The sequence below is a fragment of the Oncorhynchus gorbuscha genome, linkage group LG22 (genome assembly GCF_021184085.1).
Source record: "Oncorhynchus gorbuscha isolate QuinsamMale2020 ecotype Even-year linkage group LG22, OgorEven_v1.0, whole genome shotgun sequence".
NCBI classification, from domain to species: Eukaryota; Metazoa; Chordata; class Actinopteri; order Salmoniformes; family Salmonidae; genus Oncorhynchus; species Oncorhynchus gorbuscha.
This window is the reverse complement of record NC_060194.1, coordinates 30,960,360-30,979,618: the sequence shown is the minus strand read 5'-3', so window position 1 is coordinate 30,979,618 and position 19,259 is coordinate 30,960,360. Positions and strand designations below refer to the sequence as shown.

The 19,259-nt window shown below is 39.6% G+C and overlaps 1 protein-coding gene across 4 annotated transcripts in view; it reads right to left on the bottom strand.

Moving 5' to 3' along the window:
- Positions 1–5,206: 5,206 nt before the first annotated feature.
- Positions 5,207–19,259, bottom strand: part of mmp16b (matrix metallopeptidase 16b (membrane-inserted)) — a 52,209-nt gene continuing 38,156 nt past the window's right edge. For all 4 annotated transcript variants that reach the window (XM_046322130.1, XM_046322132.1, XM_046322131.1 and 1 more), the window contains 3 exons: positions 8,013–8,163; positions 6,791–6,906; positions 5,207–6,384 (listed from right to left, as the gene is read on the bottom strand). In XM_046322130.1, the coding sequence (XP_046178086.1) occupies positions 6,017–6,384; positions 6,791–6,906; positions 8,013–8,163 (635 nt within the window). In that variant the 3' untranslated portion in view covers positions 5,207–6,016. The remainder of the gene's footprint in view (positions 6,385–6,790; positions 6,907–8,012; positions 8,164–19,259) is intronic.

The following is a 19,259-nucleotide window of genomic DNA, read 5'->3' as shown; positions in this document are numbered from 1 at the left end:
TTTTAAGAGTGGTACAGGGAAACTAACATTTTTGTATTCAACTGCCATTCTTTTTAAGAGTGGTACAGGGAAAGATACCTTTTTGTACTCAACTACCATTCTTTTTAAGAGTGGTACAGGGAAACTAACATTTTTGTACTCAACTACCATTATTTTAAAGAGTGGTACAGGGAAACTAACATTTTTGTACTCAACTACCATTCTTTTTAAGAGTGGTACAGGGAAAGAAACCTTTTTGTACTCAACTGCCATTCTTTTAAAGAGTGGTACAGGGAAACTAACATTTTTGTACTCAACTACCATTCTTTTTAAGAGTGGTACAGGAAACTAACCTTTTTGTACTCAACTGCCATTCTTTTTAAGAGTGGTACAGGGAAACTAACATTTTTGTACTCAACTACCATTCTTTTTAAGAGTGGTACAGGGAAAGATACCTTTTTGTACTCAACTACCATTCTTTTTAAGAGTGGTACAGGGAAAGATACCTTTTGTACTCAACTACCATTCTTTTTAAGAGTGGTACAGGAAACTAACATTTTTGTATTCAACTGCCATTCTTTTTAAGAGTGGTACAGGGAAAGATACCTTTTTGTACTCAACTACCATTCTTTTTAAGAGTGGTACAGGGAAACTAACATTTTTGTATTCAACTGCCATTCTTTTTAAGAGTGGTACAGGGAAAGATACCTTTTTGTACTCAACTACCATTCTTTTTAAGAGTGGTACAGGGAAACTAACCTTTTTGTACTCAACTGCCATTATTGTAAAGAGTGGTACAGGGAAAGAAACCTTTTTGTACTCAACTGCCATTCTTTTTAAGAGTGGTACAGGGAAACTAACATTTTTGTACTCAACTACCATTATTTTAAAGAGTGGTACAGGGAAACTAACATTTTTGTACTCAACTACCATTATTTTAAAGAGTGGTACAGGGAAACTAACATTTTTGTACTCAACTACCATTCTTTTTAAGAGTGGTACAGGGAAAGATATCTTTTTGTACTCAACTACCATTCTTTTTAAGAGTGGTACAGGGAAACTAACATTTTTGTACTCAACTACCATTCTTTTAAAGAGTGGTACAGGGAAAGAAACCTTTTTGTACTCAACTGCCATTCTTTTAAAGAGTGGTACAGGGAAACTAACCTTTTTGTACTCAACTGCCATTCTTTTAAAGAGTGGTACAGGGAAACTAACATTTTTGTACTCAACTACCATTCTTTTTAAGAGTGGTACAGGGAAACTAACCTTTTTGTACTCAACTATCATTCTTTTTAAGAGTGGTACAGGGAAAGAAACCTTTTTGTACTCAACTGCCATTCTTTTAAAGAGTGGTACAGGGAAACTAACATTTTTGTACTCAACTACCATTCTTTTTAAGAGTGGTACAGGGAAACTAACCTTTTTGTACTCAACTGCCATTATTGTAAAGAGTGGTACAGGGAAAGAAACCTTTTTGTACTCAACTACCATTATCTTTAAGAGTGGTACAGGGAAAGAAACCTTTTTGTACTCAACTGCCATTATTGTAAAGAGTGGTACAGGGAAAGAAACCTTTTTGTACTCTACTACCATTCTTTTTAAGAGTGGTACAGGGAAAGAAACCTTTTTGTACTCAACTGCCATTCTTTTTAAGAGTGGTACAGGGAAACTAACATTTTTGTACTCAACTACCATTATTTTAAAGAGTGGTACAGGGAAACTAACATTTTTGTACTCAACTACCATTCTTTTTAAGAGTGGTACAGGGAAAGAAACCCTTTTGTACTCAACTGCCATTCTTTTAAAGAGTGGTACAGGGAAACTAACATTTTTGTACTCAACTACCATTCTTTTAAAGAGTGGTAGAGGGAAAGAAACCTTTTTGTACTCAACTGCCATTCTTTTAAAGAGTGGTACAGGGAAACTAACCTTTTTGTACTCAACTGCCATTCTTTTAAAGAGTGGTACAGGGAAACTAACCTTTTTGTACTCAACTGCCATTCTTTTTAAGAGTGGTACAGGGAAACTAACATTTTTGTACTCAACTACCATTCTTTTTAAGAGTGGTACAGGGAAACTAACCTTTTTGTACTCAACTGCCATTATTGTAAAGAGTGGTACAGGGAAAGAAACCTTTTTGTACTCAACTGCCATTATTGTAAAGAGTGGTACAGGGAAAGAAACCTTTTTGTACTCAACTGCCATTCTTTTTAAGAGTGGTACAGGGAAAGAAACCTTTTTGTACTCAACTGCCATTCTTTTTAAGAGTGGTACAGGGAAAGAAACATTTTTGTACTCAACTGCCATTCTTTTTAAGAGTGGTACAGGGAAAGAAACTTTTTTGTACTCAACTACCATTCTTTTTAAGAGTGGTACAGGGAAAGAAACATTTTTGTACTCAACTACCATTCTTTTTAAGAGTGGTACAGGGAAACTAACATTTTTGTACTCAACTACCATTCTTTTTAAGAGTGGTACAGGGAAACTAACCTTTTTGTACTCAACTACCATTCTTTTTAAGAGTGGTACAGGGAAAGAAACCTTTTTGTACTCAACTACCATTATTTTTAAGAGTGGTACAGGGAAAGAAATCTTTTTGTACTCAACTACCATTATTTTTAAGAGTGGTACAGGGAAAGAAACCTTTTTGTACTCAGCTGGCATTATTTTGAATAGTCTTCCAAAGAAGTTCATGGTCGGTTTCAAGTTCTCACTGAAAGAATGACTAAACAGTCTCAACACTGAGCTGTTAGACTACAGTACGTGGATGAGAAGAACATGCACAGTTTAGCATATGCGCTGACTTTTGGTGCCTATTGTGTGTTATATTGTGATTGTGTTTTATATATTAGGGATTGATTGTTGTATATATTAAGGGTACATGAGACAAGGGTGATGTACCTTTCCAGTGTTGTTTTCTATGTAACTGTACAATTAGCTCATTTAGTGAAAACTCTCAAAAGTCACGTTTCTTGTATCGAATGCTGTGTAATGGCCTCTACCCACTTCCATTAATGGCACTCCAAATTACCCCTAATGGCTTAACAGCATGTGTCAAAGCAGAAGAGAGAGAGGCACTCAAGAGGCTGGTGAAGATAACACGTATCAACTTCCAGACCGACAGACGAAGCTGGCAACCATGCCAGGCAGTTTTAACATTTAATGCTTCTGATTTTTATAACATTTCCTTTTGTCCTTCGTGAAGAAGATCTCAGGTTATTTGATTATAAAATGATAGTGTCTGGCTTGTTTTGGCATTGATGCTGATCCTTTGTACACACTAATGGAATTCTCTGTGCAGGCTTCAATGGCAAAGTCTTTTATTAAACATCGTATTCATCCTTTTGGTTTGGCCCTTTTCAAATGTTCTCTTTTGAGCTCTCTGCTTTCAAACATTGTATTTTATTTCATCATAATTTCTGTTGATACTACTAATACTGTATTTTATTGTATGATAACTTAGAAATATCATTTTCTTCGATTTAATCACTTAAAATGAAAATAACATTTACAATAATGATGTGACTCTACTGTACAATGCCAAAAACAACCAACAAAATAACAAGCAGGAGGATGACCAAACACGGCACTGCTTTTTAAAATCCATTTTATTGACAGACTTTATCTTGCCCTCAGAACAATGCAACGAGATTAAGGTGCTGATGAGCACAGAGGAATAAATACACCAATAAATACAGTATTGACTGAACTAGCCTGGCTCTGCTTCAGAGTTGGGTTCTATTTCAATTTAATTCAGTCCATTCAGGAAGTAGACTGACTTCCAAATTCTCGTTGATGAAAATTGGAATTTAAATTTCAGCATACTTCAGGAATTGACATGGACTTGACCCCAACCCTGCCATGCTTTCAGACCTGTCTTTCAGACCCTCACCACAAGCACACTTACCATGAAGACATGTAGGACAACATGGAAGGCAGGCAAGCTTTCTTCTTCCAGCTGAAATCATATGAGAATGCAATAACAACAGAAACTGCATGTTTAAAGAAAGTAAAGATATCTCTTTAGAACGTCTCTGCCAATGTGAACATAATATTTAATGGCCTGCAAATGAGGAGAGGACTGGGGAGCAGAACATTTAACATGGTTTAGAAAAAAAATTATGTCTCTGCCATGTAAATCAAGTACAAAACTACAATTACCTTGAGTACTTTAGTTCATGAATAGCAATTCGTTATGACCCTTTTAAACAATCCATGGAGAACAACAATGAGAAATTAACTGAGGTTGTTATAAGATAGTTATAACATGTTATTACACATTAGTCTTATGGTTTGATAATGATTTTGAAGGGTTAAGATATATTATTGATGTAGCTGTTGATATAGAGTTCAACATCCTGATTTCATAAGTGACCATATCCTTTTAAGTAAAAAAAAAAAAAATGTTTTACCACAAACGTGGCAAACTCAGTCCCTAAAAATGCTAATACATGTTTTCACATTCACCGGGAATCTCACATACTGAGTCATTTCACACACGTCGAGAGGAACGTGATATAACAGAGCTCTACAGTGCGACCATTTTACTCGCATATACGCCTAAATATTTGGCTGTGCGACCTGGAATTTTAATTGAGGAGCACCAGTGCACCTAGAAACAAATCACCCAGATGATAATTGTTGCAATGATTACTTCACTGTACCACAGGCCCTGAGTGCCATGGAGAACACACTGAGACCAGATTCATGACCATCATGCTTGCACCATTACTAAAAAGAAAACGGCTTGTTACCGAAAATATTTTTTATTGTGCTCCTAAATGTCTTTGTGTGCTCCTAAATGTCTTTGTGTGCTCCTAAATGTCTTTGTGTGCTCCTAAATGTCCTTGTGAGCTCCTAAATGTCCGTGTGAGCTCCTAAATGTCTTTGTGAGCTCCTAAATGTCTTTGTGAGCTCCTAAATGTCTTTGTGAGCTCCTAAATGTCTTTGTGTGCTCCTAAATGTCTTTGTGTGCTCCTAAATGTCTTTGTGTGCTCTTAAATGTATTGGCTTGCAATTTATGCATTTCACTGTACTTGTGCATGTGACAAATAAAACATGAAACTTGACAGAGAGCAGAGCATACCAGACCAGACCAGAGCACACCAGACCAGAGCAGAGCACACTAGACCAGACCAGAGCACACCAGACCAGACCAGAGCACACCAGACCAGAGCAGAGCACACCAGACCAGAGCAGAGCACACCAGAGCAGAGCAGAGCACACCAGACCAGACCAGAGCACACTAGACCAGAGCAGAGCACACCAGAGCAGAGCACACCAGACCAGACCACACCAGACCAGAGCACACCAGAGTAGAGCACACCAGACCAGACCAGACAGATGGTCACAGGCATATATGGAAAAGACATGGTCAAAGAAAACGTGAGTGTGATGGAATGTCACAATGATGTTAGATCCATGGATTAGAATTAAACATCCCAACAAAGAATCCAGAGTCATAATCCTTTCTGGGAAAGGAAGATAAGTCAAAGGTCATATTTGGTTTGGGTATCAGACAGTCCACCTCACAAGTACTAATCTTTTAAAGATAATTCAATCAAAAAGCACAGAGTCTGGGCAACTTGAACTTTACTAGGACACGAAAATAAAAAGTAGTAGCCTATTACTAAATGGTCCACTGTACTGTAGTTAGTAAGGGCTTGTTAGGGGCGTGCAGAGACAGAGATAGACATAGGTCCCACACAACTTTCCTCTTTCTCCAATAACTACTGAGTGTACACAAAGATAGTCTAGTTAAAGCAAATGCCTCTCAGTTGGAATTGGCAGCCACAGTCCCTCATAGTGTTGAATGAAGACGTCTCGCTTCACTCCACCTTGCATGTCACAAAGAGGGCAAAGCACTGTTTTGACCATGTTAGGAGGACTCCTCTACTGTACTGTATATACTGTCCATCCACAGAAGGGCTTAGTTCAACAACTACAGAACAATAGGAGTTTGATAACTCTTCCCTACAGTGCCTAGTGGGAGTTCCATACACTTCTACAGTTCCAGTCCCCTCTCTGGTTTAGATCAGACCCACTCCTGCATGGAGCGCTTGCAGTATAGTATGTGTCTCTGCGTGCTCTTCCTCCTGAACTGGAACACGGTGTAGAGCAGGACCATCATGCACAGCGCCAGGATACAGGGGATGGCGATAGCCACGGCCTTCTCCGTGCCCCCCGTGCTGTCCAGCTTGATGATGATGTCCACGTCACCACTGCTGCTGTCGTAGTGGCGCTCCTCCACCTCCGGAGGGCTCCAGTCCCAGTCGGGGTCAGCTGGTAGGCCGTCACAGCCCATGAAGTCCCTCAGAATGGAGCGGGGGTAGCCCGGCTCCACACGCAACCGCTGGTTGTTGAACTTCCAGTACTCCTTCCCCTTGTAGAAGTAGGTGAATCCTGTTCAAAGGAGGAGGGAAAAAAATCAACATTTAAACATTCATACAAGCTAATAATTTCTCCTTAACTTTGGTTTGCTAGTTTTATAACCCAATCTTTACTTTCTGTACTGAAAACCAAGGTATAAGTAGACTATATAAAGAGAAAAGAGGCCTATTTTAGTCATTATAAAGAGATGTGGTGCAGAAATGGAGGATGATAGAGAGCAGTGGTATTCAACTCTGACCCTACGAGGTCCAGAGTCTGCTGGTTTTCTGTTCTACCTGATAATTAATTTCACCCACCTGGTCTCCCAGGTCTAAATTAGACCCTGATTAGAGAGGAACAATGAAAAAAACGCTATGGAACTGGCTTTGAAGTCTGGAGTTGAGTTTGAGGGGTATAGAGGGAGGAACGGATGGCCTACCGTTGGCCTTGTCCACAAACGCTCCCTGAGGAGAGTCAGGGATGCCCTTCCACACTGTGATGGGTTTGGGGTAACCAGGGTCCATGTTTCTCATGTCTTCATTGTACCTCCAATATCTAATGCCAGGTAGGAAAGAAACACTGTGGTCAATATCCAGAAAGACTACACACACAAACACACAGTCACATGCACCAACATTACAATTTCATGATCTACTACACATACACACAACTGTTTAGGATCAAGATAATGGAATTCTGTCAAACCCAGAGAGATGACGTCATGTTTTACAAAACATCATATCAGTGATATGCAACAGTTTGCTACAGAATGATGACAAAGCATTTTATCTTCTCTCACAACAGGGTTAGGACCTCATATGATTTCATCTATCATGACAGATCCACCAAATGTTTGAGTCACGTTAGTATACCGTAAATCATGTACTAATTATAGCATCTCACAGTGAGCTTTATATCAGCTAGCCTTTTTTCACAGTCAGTGGTGTACCACAGTTTAGAGAAAAATGTGAAGTTTCATTGTCACGGCCGTGGAAAGAAGTGGACCACAGTACAGCGTGGTGAGCGTACATTTTCCTTTTATTTCAAATGTCACCAAAAAAACAACAAACAACCGTGAAGCTTACAGGGCTATAGTGCCACGAACAAAAGTCAACTACCCGCACTGATTCCCAATCAGAGACAACGATAGACAGCTGTCCCTGATGAGAACCATACCCGGCCAAAACATAGAAATAAAGAAACGTAGAATACAAAACATAGAATGCCCACCCCACATCACACCCTGACCTAACCAAATAGAGAAATAAAACAGCTCTCTAAGGTCAGGGTGTGACATTCATAGCTAATCTCATAGATAACATTTTGCCATGAGGCTGAGATTATAATTTTTGTTCAGTTATAAAGCTGATTTCCTGTAATTCTAAATGTTTTGCTATGCTTATGACGTGGTCCTATGCTATCTGGGGAGGGGGCCCAACCTCCATGGGGCCCCCCACATTGCCGGGGCTGCGGGGGTGAGTGATACGCCAGTAATCATTGTCATTGACAAAACTAATACAGTATCATGTATAACCTATAATTCACAATCTAACCAATTTAATGCAACAGATAGATGGACAATTCTAGAATCAGCTACACTTTACCTTCACAATGGATAAAATCAATGTATTGTAATGGATAAATGAAAAGGTCAAACAGACCTGTCTCCCTTGAAGAAATATGTCTTGGCTACGTCCTCCCACCATACAGCAGTCTCTATACTCTGGGTGGGCATCCCACTCCCAAACAGAGAGATGTCCTGAGGGTAGGTGGGCTGCAAAGTAGTGTCCTTGAACACCCAGAACCGGTTTCCTAAACAAACACAGTCACATGGATCAGTGGTCATAATTGTCCAGTAATCACAAACAGAGCCTGGGTCCAAACATTATGTTTTACACTTTTACTAGGAAATAGTGGTTGCTATTTGCAGTAACATGATGAGCATTATTGCCGTATAGCTGCTTAATTCAGTCTAATAATAAGACCTTATTAGCATCGTTCAGACAGATGTAAAGAGCTTGTTGTGAGTATATTAAAGCTACTATAGTGTTGTGAGTATATTAGAGCGAAGATAGCATTGTGAGTATATTAAAGCTACTATAGTGTTGTGAGTATATTAGAGCTAAGATAGCATTGTGAGTATATTAGAGCTAAGATAGCATTGTGAGTATATTTGAGCTAAGATAGCATTGTGAGTATATTAAAGCTAGGATAGTGTTGTGAGTATATTAGAGCTAAGATAGTGTTGTGAGTATATTAGAGCTAAAATAGTGTTGTGAGTATATTAGAGCTAAGATAAGGTTGTGAGTATATTAGAGCTAAGATAGTGTTGTGAGTGTATTAAAGCTAGGATAGTGTTGTGAGTATATTAAAGCTAGGACAGTGTTGTGAGTATATTAAAGCTAAAATAGTGTTGTGAGTATATTAAAGCTAAGATAGTATTGTGAGTATATTAAAGCTAGGATAGTGTTGTGAGTATATTAAAGCTAAGATAGTTTTGTGAGTATATTAAAGCTAGGATAGTGTTGTGAGTATATTAAAGCTACTATAGCATTGTGAGTATATTAGAGCTAATATAGTGTTGTGAGTATATTAAAGCTAGGACAGTTGTGAGTATATTAAAGCTAGGATAGTGTTGTGAGTATATTAAAGCTAAGATAGTGTTGTGAGTATATTAAAGCTAGGACAGTTATGAGTATATTAAAGCTAGGATAGTGTTGTGAGTATATTAAAGCTAAGATAGTGTTGTGAGTATATTAAAGCTAGGATAGTGTTGTGAGTATATTAGAGCTAAGATAGTGTTGTGAGTATATTAAAGCTACTATAGAATTGTGAGTATATTAGAGCTAAGATAGTGTTGTGAGTATATTAAAGCTAGGACAGTGTTGTGAGTATATTAAAGCTAGGACAGTGTTGTGAGTATATTAGAGCTAAGATAGTGTTGTGAGTATATTAAAGCTAGGACAGTGTTGTGAGTATATTAGAGCTAAGATAGTGTTGTGAGTATATTAGAGCTAAGATAGTGTTGTGAGTATATTAGAGCTAAGATAGTGTTGTGAGTATATTAGAGCTAAGATAGTGTTGTGAGTGTATTAAAGCTAGGATAGTGTTGTGAGTATATTAAAGATAGGACAGTGTTGTGAGTATATTAAAGCTAAGATAGTGTTGTGAGTATATTAAAGCTAGGATAGTGTTGTGAGTATATTAAAGCTACTATAGCATTGTGAGTATATTAGAGCTAATATAGTGTTGTGAGTATATTAAAGCTAGGACAGTTGCGAGTATATTAAAGCTAGGATAGTGTTGTGAGTATATTAAAGCTAAGATAGTGTTGTGAGTATATTAAAGCTAGGATAGTGTTGTGAGTATATTAGAGCTAAGATAGTGTTGTGAGTATATTAAAGCTACTATAGCATTGTGAGTATATTAGAGCTAAGATAGTGTTGTGAGTATATTAAAGCTAGGACAGTGTTGTGAGTATATTAGAGCTAAGATAGTGTTGTGAGTATATTAAAGCTAGGACAGTGTTGTGAGTATATTAAAGCTAAGATAGTGTTGTGAGTATATTAGAGCTAAGATAGTGTTGTGAGTATATTAAAGCTAGGACAGTGTTGTGAGTATATTAAAGCTAAGATAGTGTTGTGAGTATATTAAAGCTAGGACAGTGTTGTGAGTATATTAGAGCTAAGATAGTGTTGTGAGTATATTAAAGCTAGGACAGTGTTGTGAGTATATTGGAGCTAAGATAGTGTTGTGAGTATATTAAAGCTAAGATAGTGTTGTGAGTATATTAAAGCTAAGATAGTGTTGTGAGTATATTAAAGCTAGGACAGTGTTGTGAGTATATTAGAGCTAAGATAGTGTTGGAGTATATTAAAGCTAGGACAGTGTTGTGAGTATATTAGAGCTAAGATAGTGTTGTGAGTATATTAAAGCTAGGACAGTTGTGAGTATATTAAAGCTAGGACAGTGTTGTGAGTATATTAGAGCTAAGATAGTGTTGGAGTATATTAAAGCTAGGACAGTGTTGTGAGTATATTAGAGCTAAGATAGTGTTGTGAGTATTTTAATTGAACCTTTATTTAACTAGGCAAGCCAGTTAAGAATTAATTCTTATTTCGAATGACAGCCTTCCCCAGCCAAACCTGGAAGACATTGGGCACCACCCTATGGGACTCACAATCACAGCCAGATGTGATGCAGCCTGGATTCGAACCAGGTACTGTAGTCTCTTGCACTGAGATGCAGCGTCTTAGACCACGACACCACTTACAACTAAGAGAGTGTTGGAGTATATTACAGCTAAGATAGTGTTGGAGTATATTACAGCTAAGATAGTGTTGGAGTATTTTACAGCTAAGATAGTGTTGGAGTATATTACAGCTAAGATAGTGTTGGAGTATTTTACAGCTAAGATAGTGTTGGAGTATATTACAGCTAAGATAGCGTTGGAGTATATTACAGCTAAGATAGTGTTGGAGTATTTTACAGCTAAGATAGTGTTGGAGTATATTACAGCTAAGATAGTGTTGGAGTATTTTACAGCTAAGATAGTGTTGGAGTATATTACAGCTAAGATAGTGTTGGAGTATTTTCCAGCTAAGATCGTGTTGGAGTATAATACAGCTAAGATAGTGTTGGAGTATTTTACAGCTAAGATAGTGTTGGAGTATAATACAGCTAAGATCGTGTTGGAGTATTTTACAGCTAAGATAGTGTTGGAGTATTTCACAGCTAAGATAGTGTTGGAGTATTTTACAGCTAAGATCGTGTTGGAGTATAATACAGCTAAGATAGTGTTGGAGTATTTTACAGCTAAGATAGTGTTGGAGTATATTACAGCTAAGATAGTGTTGGAGTATATTACAGCTAAGATTGTGTTGGAGTATATTACAGCTAAGATAGTGTTGGAGTATTTTACAGCTAAGATAGTGTTGGAGTATATTACAGCTAAGATAGTGTTGGAGTATTTTCCAGCTAAGATCGTGTTGGAGTATAATACAGCTAAGATAGTGTTGGAGTATATTACAGCTAAAATAGTGTTGGAGTATATTACAGCTAAGATAGTGTTGGAGTATTTTACAGCTAAGATAGTGTTGGAGTATATTACAGCTAAGATAGTGTTGGAGTATTTTACAGCTAAGATAGTGTTGGAGTATATTACAGCTAAGATAGTGTTGGAGTATTTTCCAGCTAAGATCGTGTTGGAGTATAATACAGCTAAGATAGTGTTGGAGTATTTTACAGCTAAGATAGTGTTGGAGTATAATACAGCTAAGATAGTGTTGGAGTATTTTACAGCTAAGATAGTGTTGGAGTATTTTACAGCTAAGATAGTGTTGGAGTATTTTACAGCTAAGATAGTGTTGGAGTATATTACAGCTAAGATAGTGTTGGAGTATTTTCCAGCTAAGATCGTGTTGGAGTATAATACAGCTAAGATAGTGTTGGAGTATATTACAGCTAAGATTGTGTTGGAGTATATTACAGCTAAGATAGTGTTGGAGTATTTTACAGCTAAGATAGTGTTGGAGTATATTACAGCTAAGATAGTGTTGGAGTATTTTACAGCTAAGATAGTGTTGGAGTATATTACAGCTAAGATAGTGTTGGAGTATATTACAGCTAAGATTGTGTTGGAGTATATTACAGCTAAGATAGTGTTGGAGTATTTTACAGCTAAGATAGTGTTGGAGTATATTACAGCTAAGATAGTGTTGGAGTATTTTCCAGCTAAGATCGTGTTGGAGTATAATACAGCTAAGATAGTGTTGGAGTATATTACAGCTAAAATAGTGTTGGAGTATATTACAGCTAAGATAGTGTTGGAGTATTTTACAGCTAAGATAGTGTTGGAGTATATTACAGCTAAGATAGTGTTGGAGTATTTTACAGCTAAGATAGTGTTGGAGTATATTACAGCTAAGATAGTGTTGGAGTATTTTCCAGCTAAGATAGTGTTGGAGTATATTACAGCTAAGATAGTGTTGGAGTATTTTCCAGCTAAGATCGTGTTGGAGTATAATACAGCTAAGATAGTGTTGGAGTATATTACAGCTAAAATAGTGTTGGAGTATATTACAGCTAAGATAGTGTTGGAGTATATTACAGCTAAGATAGTGTTAGAGTATATTACAGCTAAGATAGTGTTGGAGTATATTACAGCTAAGATAGTGTTGGAGTATATTACAGCTAAGATAGTGTTAGAGTATTTTACAGCTAAGATAGTGTTGGAGTATATTACAGCTAAGATAGTGTTGGAGTATTTTACAGCTAAGATAGTGTTGGAGTATATTACAGCTAAGATAGCGTTGGAGTATATTACAGCTAAGATAGTGTTGGAGTATTTTACAGCTAAGATAGTGTTGGAGTATATTACAGCTAAGATAGTGTTGGAGTATTTTACAGCTAAGATAGTGTTGGAGTATTTTACAGCTAAGATAGTGTGACGACCCTCCCACTCTGTCTGCCGTATTCTGTCTTTGTTCTTGTTTCCTTATTAGGATGCCGGTGGGCGGAGTTGAGAGGGTCGTCAGCTACATGGGAAACACCTGGGCCAGGTGTCTCCCAGGATAAATAGACCTCTTCCACATTCATGGAGGAGACTCTCTCCATGCAGACACCTGTTGTAGATTCTGTTGTGGTTCTTGGTGGCCTTTTGTTTGTTTGCTTTGGCACCTTTCATCACCCTGCATTATCACATTCATGCATGCAAAACACTCACTTACACTACTGATTACTGATTACACACACCATTGTATATTATACTTAGTTACTTATTTAATAAATATAGATTTTGCTACTCCTTATCTCCACGTTGTCTCCCTTTGTTACGGGCTTTGAGCCGGTTCGTGACAAGTGGGGGCTCATCCGGGATCTTTGAACTATTGGTTTGGGAGACCGTGGAGGTACGTGTTTGGTTTGAATATGGTGTTTGAGTGTGATCGGCCCAGTATTGGTTGCCTTTGTTGTTTGGTTTGTGTGCTATGTTGGAGAGAGTATAATGGTTAGTTTCCAGGCCCTGCCTAGCCTGAACTCTTGTTCTACTTTCTGTTGGGACGTCAGTCTGAAGTGAGTAATCTGCTGTGTACCTCGGTGGGAGATTTGGGTAGGGTAGTGGAACTTGCTACCCGGAGCTATAGCCTTTTTCCCTGATAGGTTTAGCGACGTGTTTCATTTTTTGGAATATGTTGGGCATGGTTAATGTTTGTTATTTTTGTGTGGTGTCTGTGGACTGAGCAGTTGTCTCGGGGGCACATCCGTGGCTTGGTGGAATTTGCCAGCATGCTGGGGAGTTCTATTTCCTTGCCAGCGGGCTACAGTGCGTAAATTCCCACCGCAAATCTGCACGAAGACTAGGGTTGAGTTATTGTAGGTTTTGGGGAAGCTCCATATCTCATCTCTCTTCTGTGGTGCTCAGGGTGATTGTCAATTCTCGGGTTGTGTTCTGGTGTGCTCAGCAGAAGGGAAAAAGCGATAAAAAAAATTGTGTGATTATGGCGTCTTATGTAGATAAGTTCATTCGCTCTCCATCAGAGGAATTGTTAGATTTAGGTACTAAAGAACAGCTGTTGAAGGTCGCGGAACACTACAAGGTTGAGATTAGTGCTAAACGTCTAAAGAATTCTATTAGGTTGATATTGAAAGCCAATCTGATGGAGAGTGGTATTCTTGAAGTTACCACCGGGCCAGCCTCTGCTGAGGATTTGTTGTCTCCCCATAACGTTACAATGGCCATTCCATCGGTTAGTCCTAGTTGCCTTCTTTTTGAACAGCAGAAAGAACTGCTTTTGTTACAGCTAGAGCATGATCGTGAGAAGCTAGAGCATGATCGTGAGAAGCTAGAGCATGATCGTGTGAAATATGAAAAGGAATTGGCATTTAAACAAGATATGGAGCGTGCTAAAATCAAGTTGCAACAAGAACGTATAGAGTTGGTTAGGGAAGGAAAGATCTCAGGGGAGAGTTTGTTTTGGGAAGGTGACCCAGATTTACCTAGGGTAGTTCCGCTTTTGGTCATGCCCCAGAGACATTTGATATTGTTGGGAACTTGCGGTTATTGCCTCGGTTTAATGAAAGGGACCCCGAGACATTCTTTTCGTTGTTTGAGCGGGTTGCTGACGCTAGGAGTTGGCCTGATTCTGACCGCACTTTAATGTTGCAGTGTGTGCTGACTGGTAAAGCGCAGGAAGCATATTCAGCTCTTAGTGTACACGACAGTGCCAGTTATGATAAAGTTAAAACAGCTGTGTTACAGATTTATGAATTGGTCCCTGAGGCTTACCGTCAACGATTTAGAACTTTAAAAAGGGACGATAACCAGACTCATGTTGAGTTTGCGCGACAGTTATCTTTACAGTTTAATCGCTGGTGTTCCGCCTCTGCAGTTGTGACTTTCCAAGGGCTGTGTGATCTGATTATGTTAGAGCAATTTAAGGACACAATTCCTGATCGTATTGCCACTTATATTAATGAACAGAAAGTAAAGAATGTTGCTGAAGCTGCGGTTTTGGCGGACGAGTATGTGTTGACTCACAAAAGTGTCTTTGCAAAACCCCGTATTCGGAAAGAGTGGGGGCATTCGGATAGATTTGGGCTTCGCTCACCGAGATACTTTGGTTCTCGGGCAGAGTTCTATTCAACTAGGGTTGAACCTGACTCCCATGGTAAGGCTGACTTTGGGCAGGAGTGTCACTACTGTCAAGGTTCAGGTCATTGGAAAAACGAATGTCCACTTCTCAGGTCAAAGGGTGCTTACGCTAAATCTAAGCCTGCTGCGTTAGCTGCACCTGTTCCACATCAGTTCATTCTTGACTCATTTCCTCAGGCCCAGGAGAATGTGAAAGTCCATATTGATCCAGACTATTTACCTTTCATTACAGAAGGTTTTGTGTCTATGTTAGGAAGTAAAGACCTAGTGCCAGTGAAGATCCTGAGAGACACAGGTGCCTCTGAATCATTTGTGTTGGAGTCTGTGTTACCCTTTTCTGCTGAGACTGATTCGGGAATAGTGTTCTAATTAGGGGAATAGGTTTGAACACTCTGTCAGTTCCATTGCATAAACTGATGTTGGATTGTGGGCTGGTGAAGGGTGAAGTTGTTGTGGGGGTGCGTCCTTCGTTGCCTATTGAGGGTATCGACGTTATCCTTGGGAATAACTTGGCAGGTGAGCGTGTATGGCCAGTCGTGTTTCCATCTCTAGTGGTTTCCACTAAGCCGTCATTTGTTGGGATTCCTGATGAGAGTGTACAGAGTTTCCCAGAGGTGTTCTCTGCGTGTGCAGTGACACGTTCTATGAGCCGTGGCGAACTAGTCACTGCGCCGACTAATGATAATAATACAAAGTATGTCACTGTCTTCCCTGTTATCCCGTTATCTGTAACCCGCTCAGATCTAATCAATGCTCAACGGGATGACCCCACGTTGGAAGAGTTGCGTGATCAAATTGTGCCTATAGAACAGTTGGGAGATGTCGCCCATGGCTATTTTCTCCAAGAGGATGTCCTGATGAGAAAGTGGGTGTCTCATGATAGTGTTTTTCTGGGGAGGCAATTAGTCAAGTTGTTGTACCAGTTAAGCTTCGTGAGTTGGTGTTGGAAACTTCTCACAGCGACGTTGCTGGACATATGGGGGTGAGGAAAACCTACAATCGCATATTAAGACATTTCTTTTGGCCTAGATTAAAGAGGGATGTTTCTGATTTTATCAAAACTTGTCACACATGTCAATTAACTGGTAAGCCTAATCAAGTTATTAAACCAGTACCATTGTTTCCTATTCCTGTACTCAGCCAACCTTTTGAGTATCTGATTATTGACTGTGTGGGTCCTCTGCCTCGTTCTAAAAAGGGTAGCAGTTACCTGTTCACTGTGATGTGTCAGACCACTAGGTTTCCTGCTGCCTATCCTCTCCGATCTATCACGACTAAATCGGTGTTAAAAGCTTTGACTCAGTTTCTCTCATTGTTTGGAATCCCTAAGGTCATTCAGAGTGATCAAGGATCTAATTTTACCTCTAATCTGTTTGGTCAGGTTCTTCAACAGCTCCATATTAAACACAATGTGTCTAGCGCCTATCACGCGCAAAGTCAAGGAGCACTGGAACGTTTCCATCAAACACTTAAGTCTTTGTTGAGAGCTTATTGTACTGAGATGGATAAGGATTGGGAGGAGGGGTTGCCTTGGTTACTGTTAGCCGCTAGGGAAGTTTCACAGGAGAGCACAGGTTTCAGTCCAAATGACCTTGTGTTTGGACATAGGGTGCGTGGACTTTTATCTGTTCTCCAGGATGACTGGAAGTCTCCCGAGCCTCCTCAGTCCCTGTGTTCGTATGTGTGTGATTTCCGGCGACGGCTGTATGCCGCTGGTGAAATGGCTAAAGAGAAGTTATCATCTTCACAGGAGAGGATGAAGGGCATATTTGATCGCCGAACTGAGCCTCGTCACTTTAGTCCAGGTGACCAGGTTCTTGCTCTGCTGCCAATTGTTGGTTCTCCTTTTCAAGCCAAATTTCAAGGTCCATATACAGTGGTGCGCCAGTACACTGAGCAAAATTATCTAGTTGCCACTCCAGAACGGAGGAAAGCACACCAGCTGTGCCATGTAAATCTGTTAAAACCCTATTATGCACGTTCCTCTGAGACTGAACAGTGGGATTCTACAGAGGACGGTAAACCTGTTCTTTTGGCTGATACCGTTGTTTCCTTGGGTTCTTGTCGTGCTAGACCTGTGCATGAGGAGGAAGATGTTCCTGGTCCTGACGATTGTATATTGCAGGGTAGATTGAAAAATTCAGAAACACTGGATATTTTAGACAGTCTTCTCACTCACCTACCTGTTGATGAGCGGAAAGAGATGGTTGGTCTGATTCAGAGATTTCCAGGTTTATTTTCTGATACACCTACACGTACAAACTTAATAGAACATGATATTGACATTGGAGGTGCTGACCCCATTCGTCAGCGGTTCTATAGAGTTTCTTCAGAGAAACTACGTTGTCTGGATGCTGAGGTCAAGTACATGCTGGAGAGTAAGATAGCAGAGCCTTCTGTCTCCAGTTGGGCTTCTCCCTGTATCTTGGTCAGTAAACCGGATGGAACAAACCGTTTTTGTACGGACTACCGTAAGGTAAACAGTGTCACAGAGCCAGATTCATTTCCTCTTCCTCGGACGGAGGCCTGTGTCAATTTGGGACGCGGAGGCCTGTGTCAATTTGGGACGCGGAGGCCTGTGTCAATTTGGGACGCGGAGGCCTGTGTCAATTTGGGACGCGGAGGCCTGTGTCAATTTGGGACGCGAGGCCTGTGTCAATTTGGGACGCGGAGGCCTGTGTCAATTTGGGACGCGGAGGCCTGTGTCAATTTGGGACGCGGAGGCCTGTGTCAATTTGGGACGCGGAGGCCTGTGTCAATTTGGGACGCGGAGGCCTGTGTCAATTTGGGACGCGGAGGCCTGTGTCAATTTGGGACGCGGAGGCCTGTGTGTCAATTTGGAACGCGGGAGGCTGGTATGTTGTTCCGGGGTCCTTGTTGGTCCCCGGTTTTATGGGGGGAATGTGACGACCCTCCCACTCTGTCTGCCGTATTCTGTCTTTGTTCTTGTTTCCTTATTAGGATGCCGGTGGGCGGAGTTGAGAGGGTCGTCAGCTACATGGGAAACACCTGGGCCAGGTGTCTCCCAGGATAAATAGACCTCTTCCACATTCATGGAGGAGACTCTCTCCATGCAGACACCTGTTGTAGATTCTGTTGTGGTTCTTGGTGGCCTTTTGTTTGTTTGCTTTGGCACCTTTCATCACCCTGCATTATCACATTCATGCATGCAAAACACTCACTTACACTACTGATTACTGATTACACACACCATTGTATATTATACTTAGTTACTTATTTAATAAATATAGATTTTGCTACTCCTTATCTCCACGTTGTCTCCCTTTGTTACGGGCTTTGAGCCGGTTCGTGACAATAGTGTTGGAGTATATTACAGCTAAGATAGTGTTGGAGTATTTTACAGCTAAGATTGTGTTGGAGTATAATACAGCTAAGATAGTGTTGGAGTATATTACAGCTAAAATAGTGTTGGAGTATATTACAGCTAAGATAGTGTTGGAGTGTATTACAGCTAAGATAGTGTTTGAGTATATTACAGCTAAGATAGTGTTAGAGTATATTACAGCTAAGATAGTGTTGGAGTATATTACAGCTAAGATAGTGTTGGAGTATATTACAGCTAAGATAGTGTTGGAGTATATTACAGCTAAGATAGTGTTGGAGTATAATACAGCTAAGATAGTGTTAGAGTATATTACAGCTAATATAGTGTTGGAGTATATTACAGCTAAGATAGTGTTGGAGTATTTTACAGCTAAGATAGTGTTAGAGTATATTACAGCTAAGATAGTGTTGGAGTATATTACAGCTAAGATAGTGTTGGAGTATATTACAGCTAAGATAGTGTTGGAGTATATTACAGCTAAGATAGTGTTGGAGTATAATACAGCTAAGATAGTGTTGGAGTATATTACAGCTGAGATAGTGTTGGAGTATATTACAGCTAAGATAGTGTTGGAGTATTTTAAAGTATTTTAAAGAGGTAATAATAGTCTTACGCGTGTATTAAAGAGCTACTCTACAGTAGTTTTATTATAGTGGATACGGAAAGGGGCAACTATAGCATTGTGAGTAAGTCCAGTCCAGCAAGTAGCTCCTCCATCAGGGAATAAATAAAGCATGAGACTCTTTGTGATCCTGTTGGAGGACAGATGTCATGTTAATCTGCCTGATGGAGGCGGGGCTGAACTCTGACCCATTATTATACAGTTTCATAAAGAACTAAATGGATGCTATTTAGAACACACAAGCAATATTTCTACTAATTGAAGTGGCATTCTCTTGTATACTTATTAAT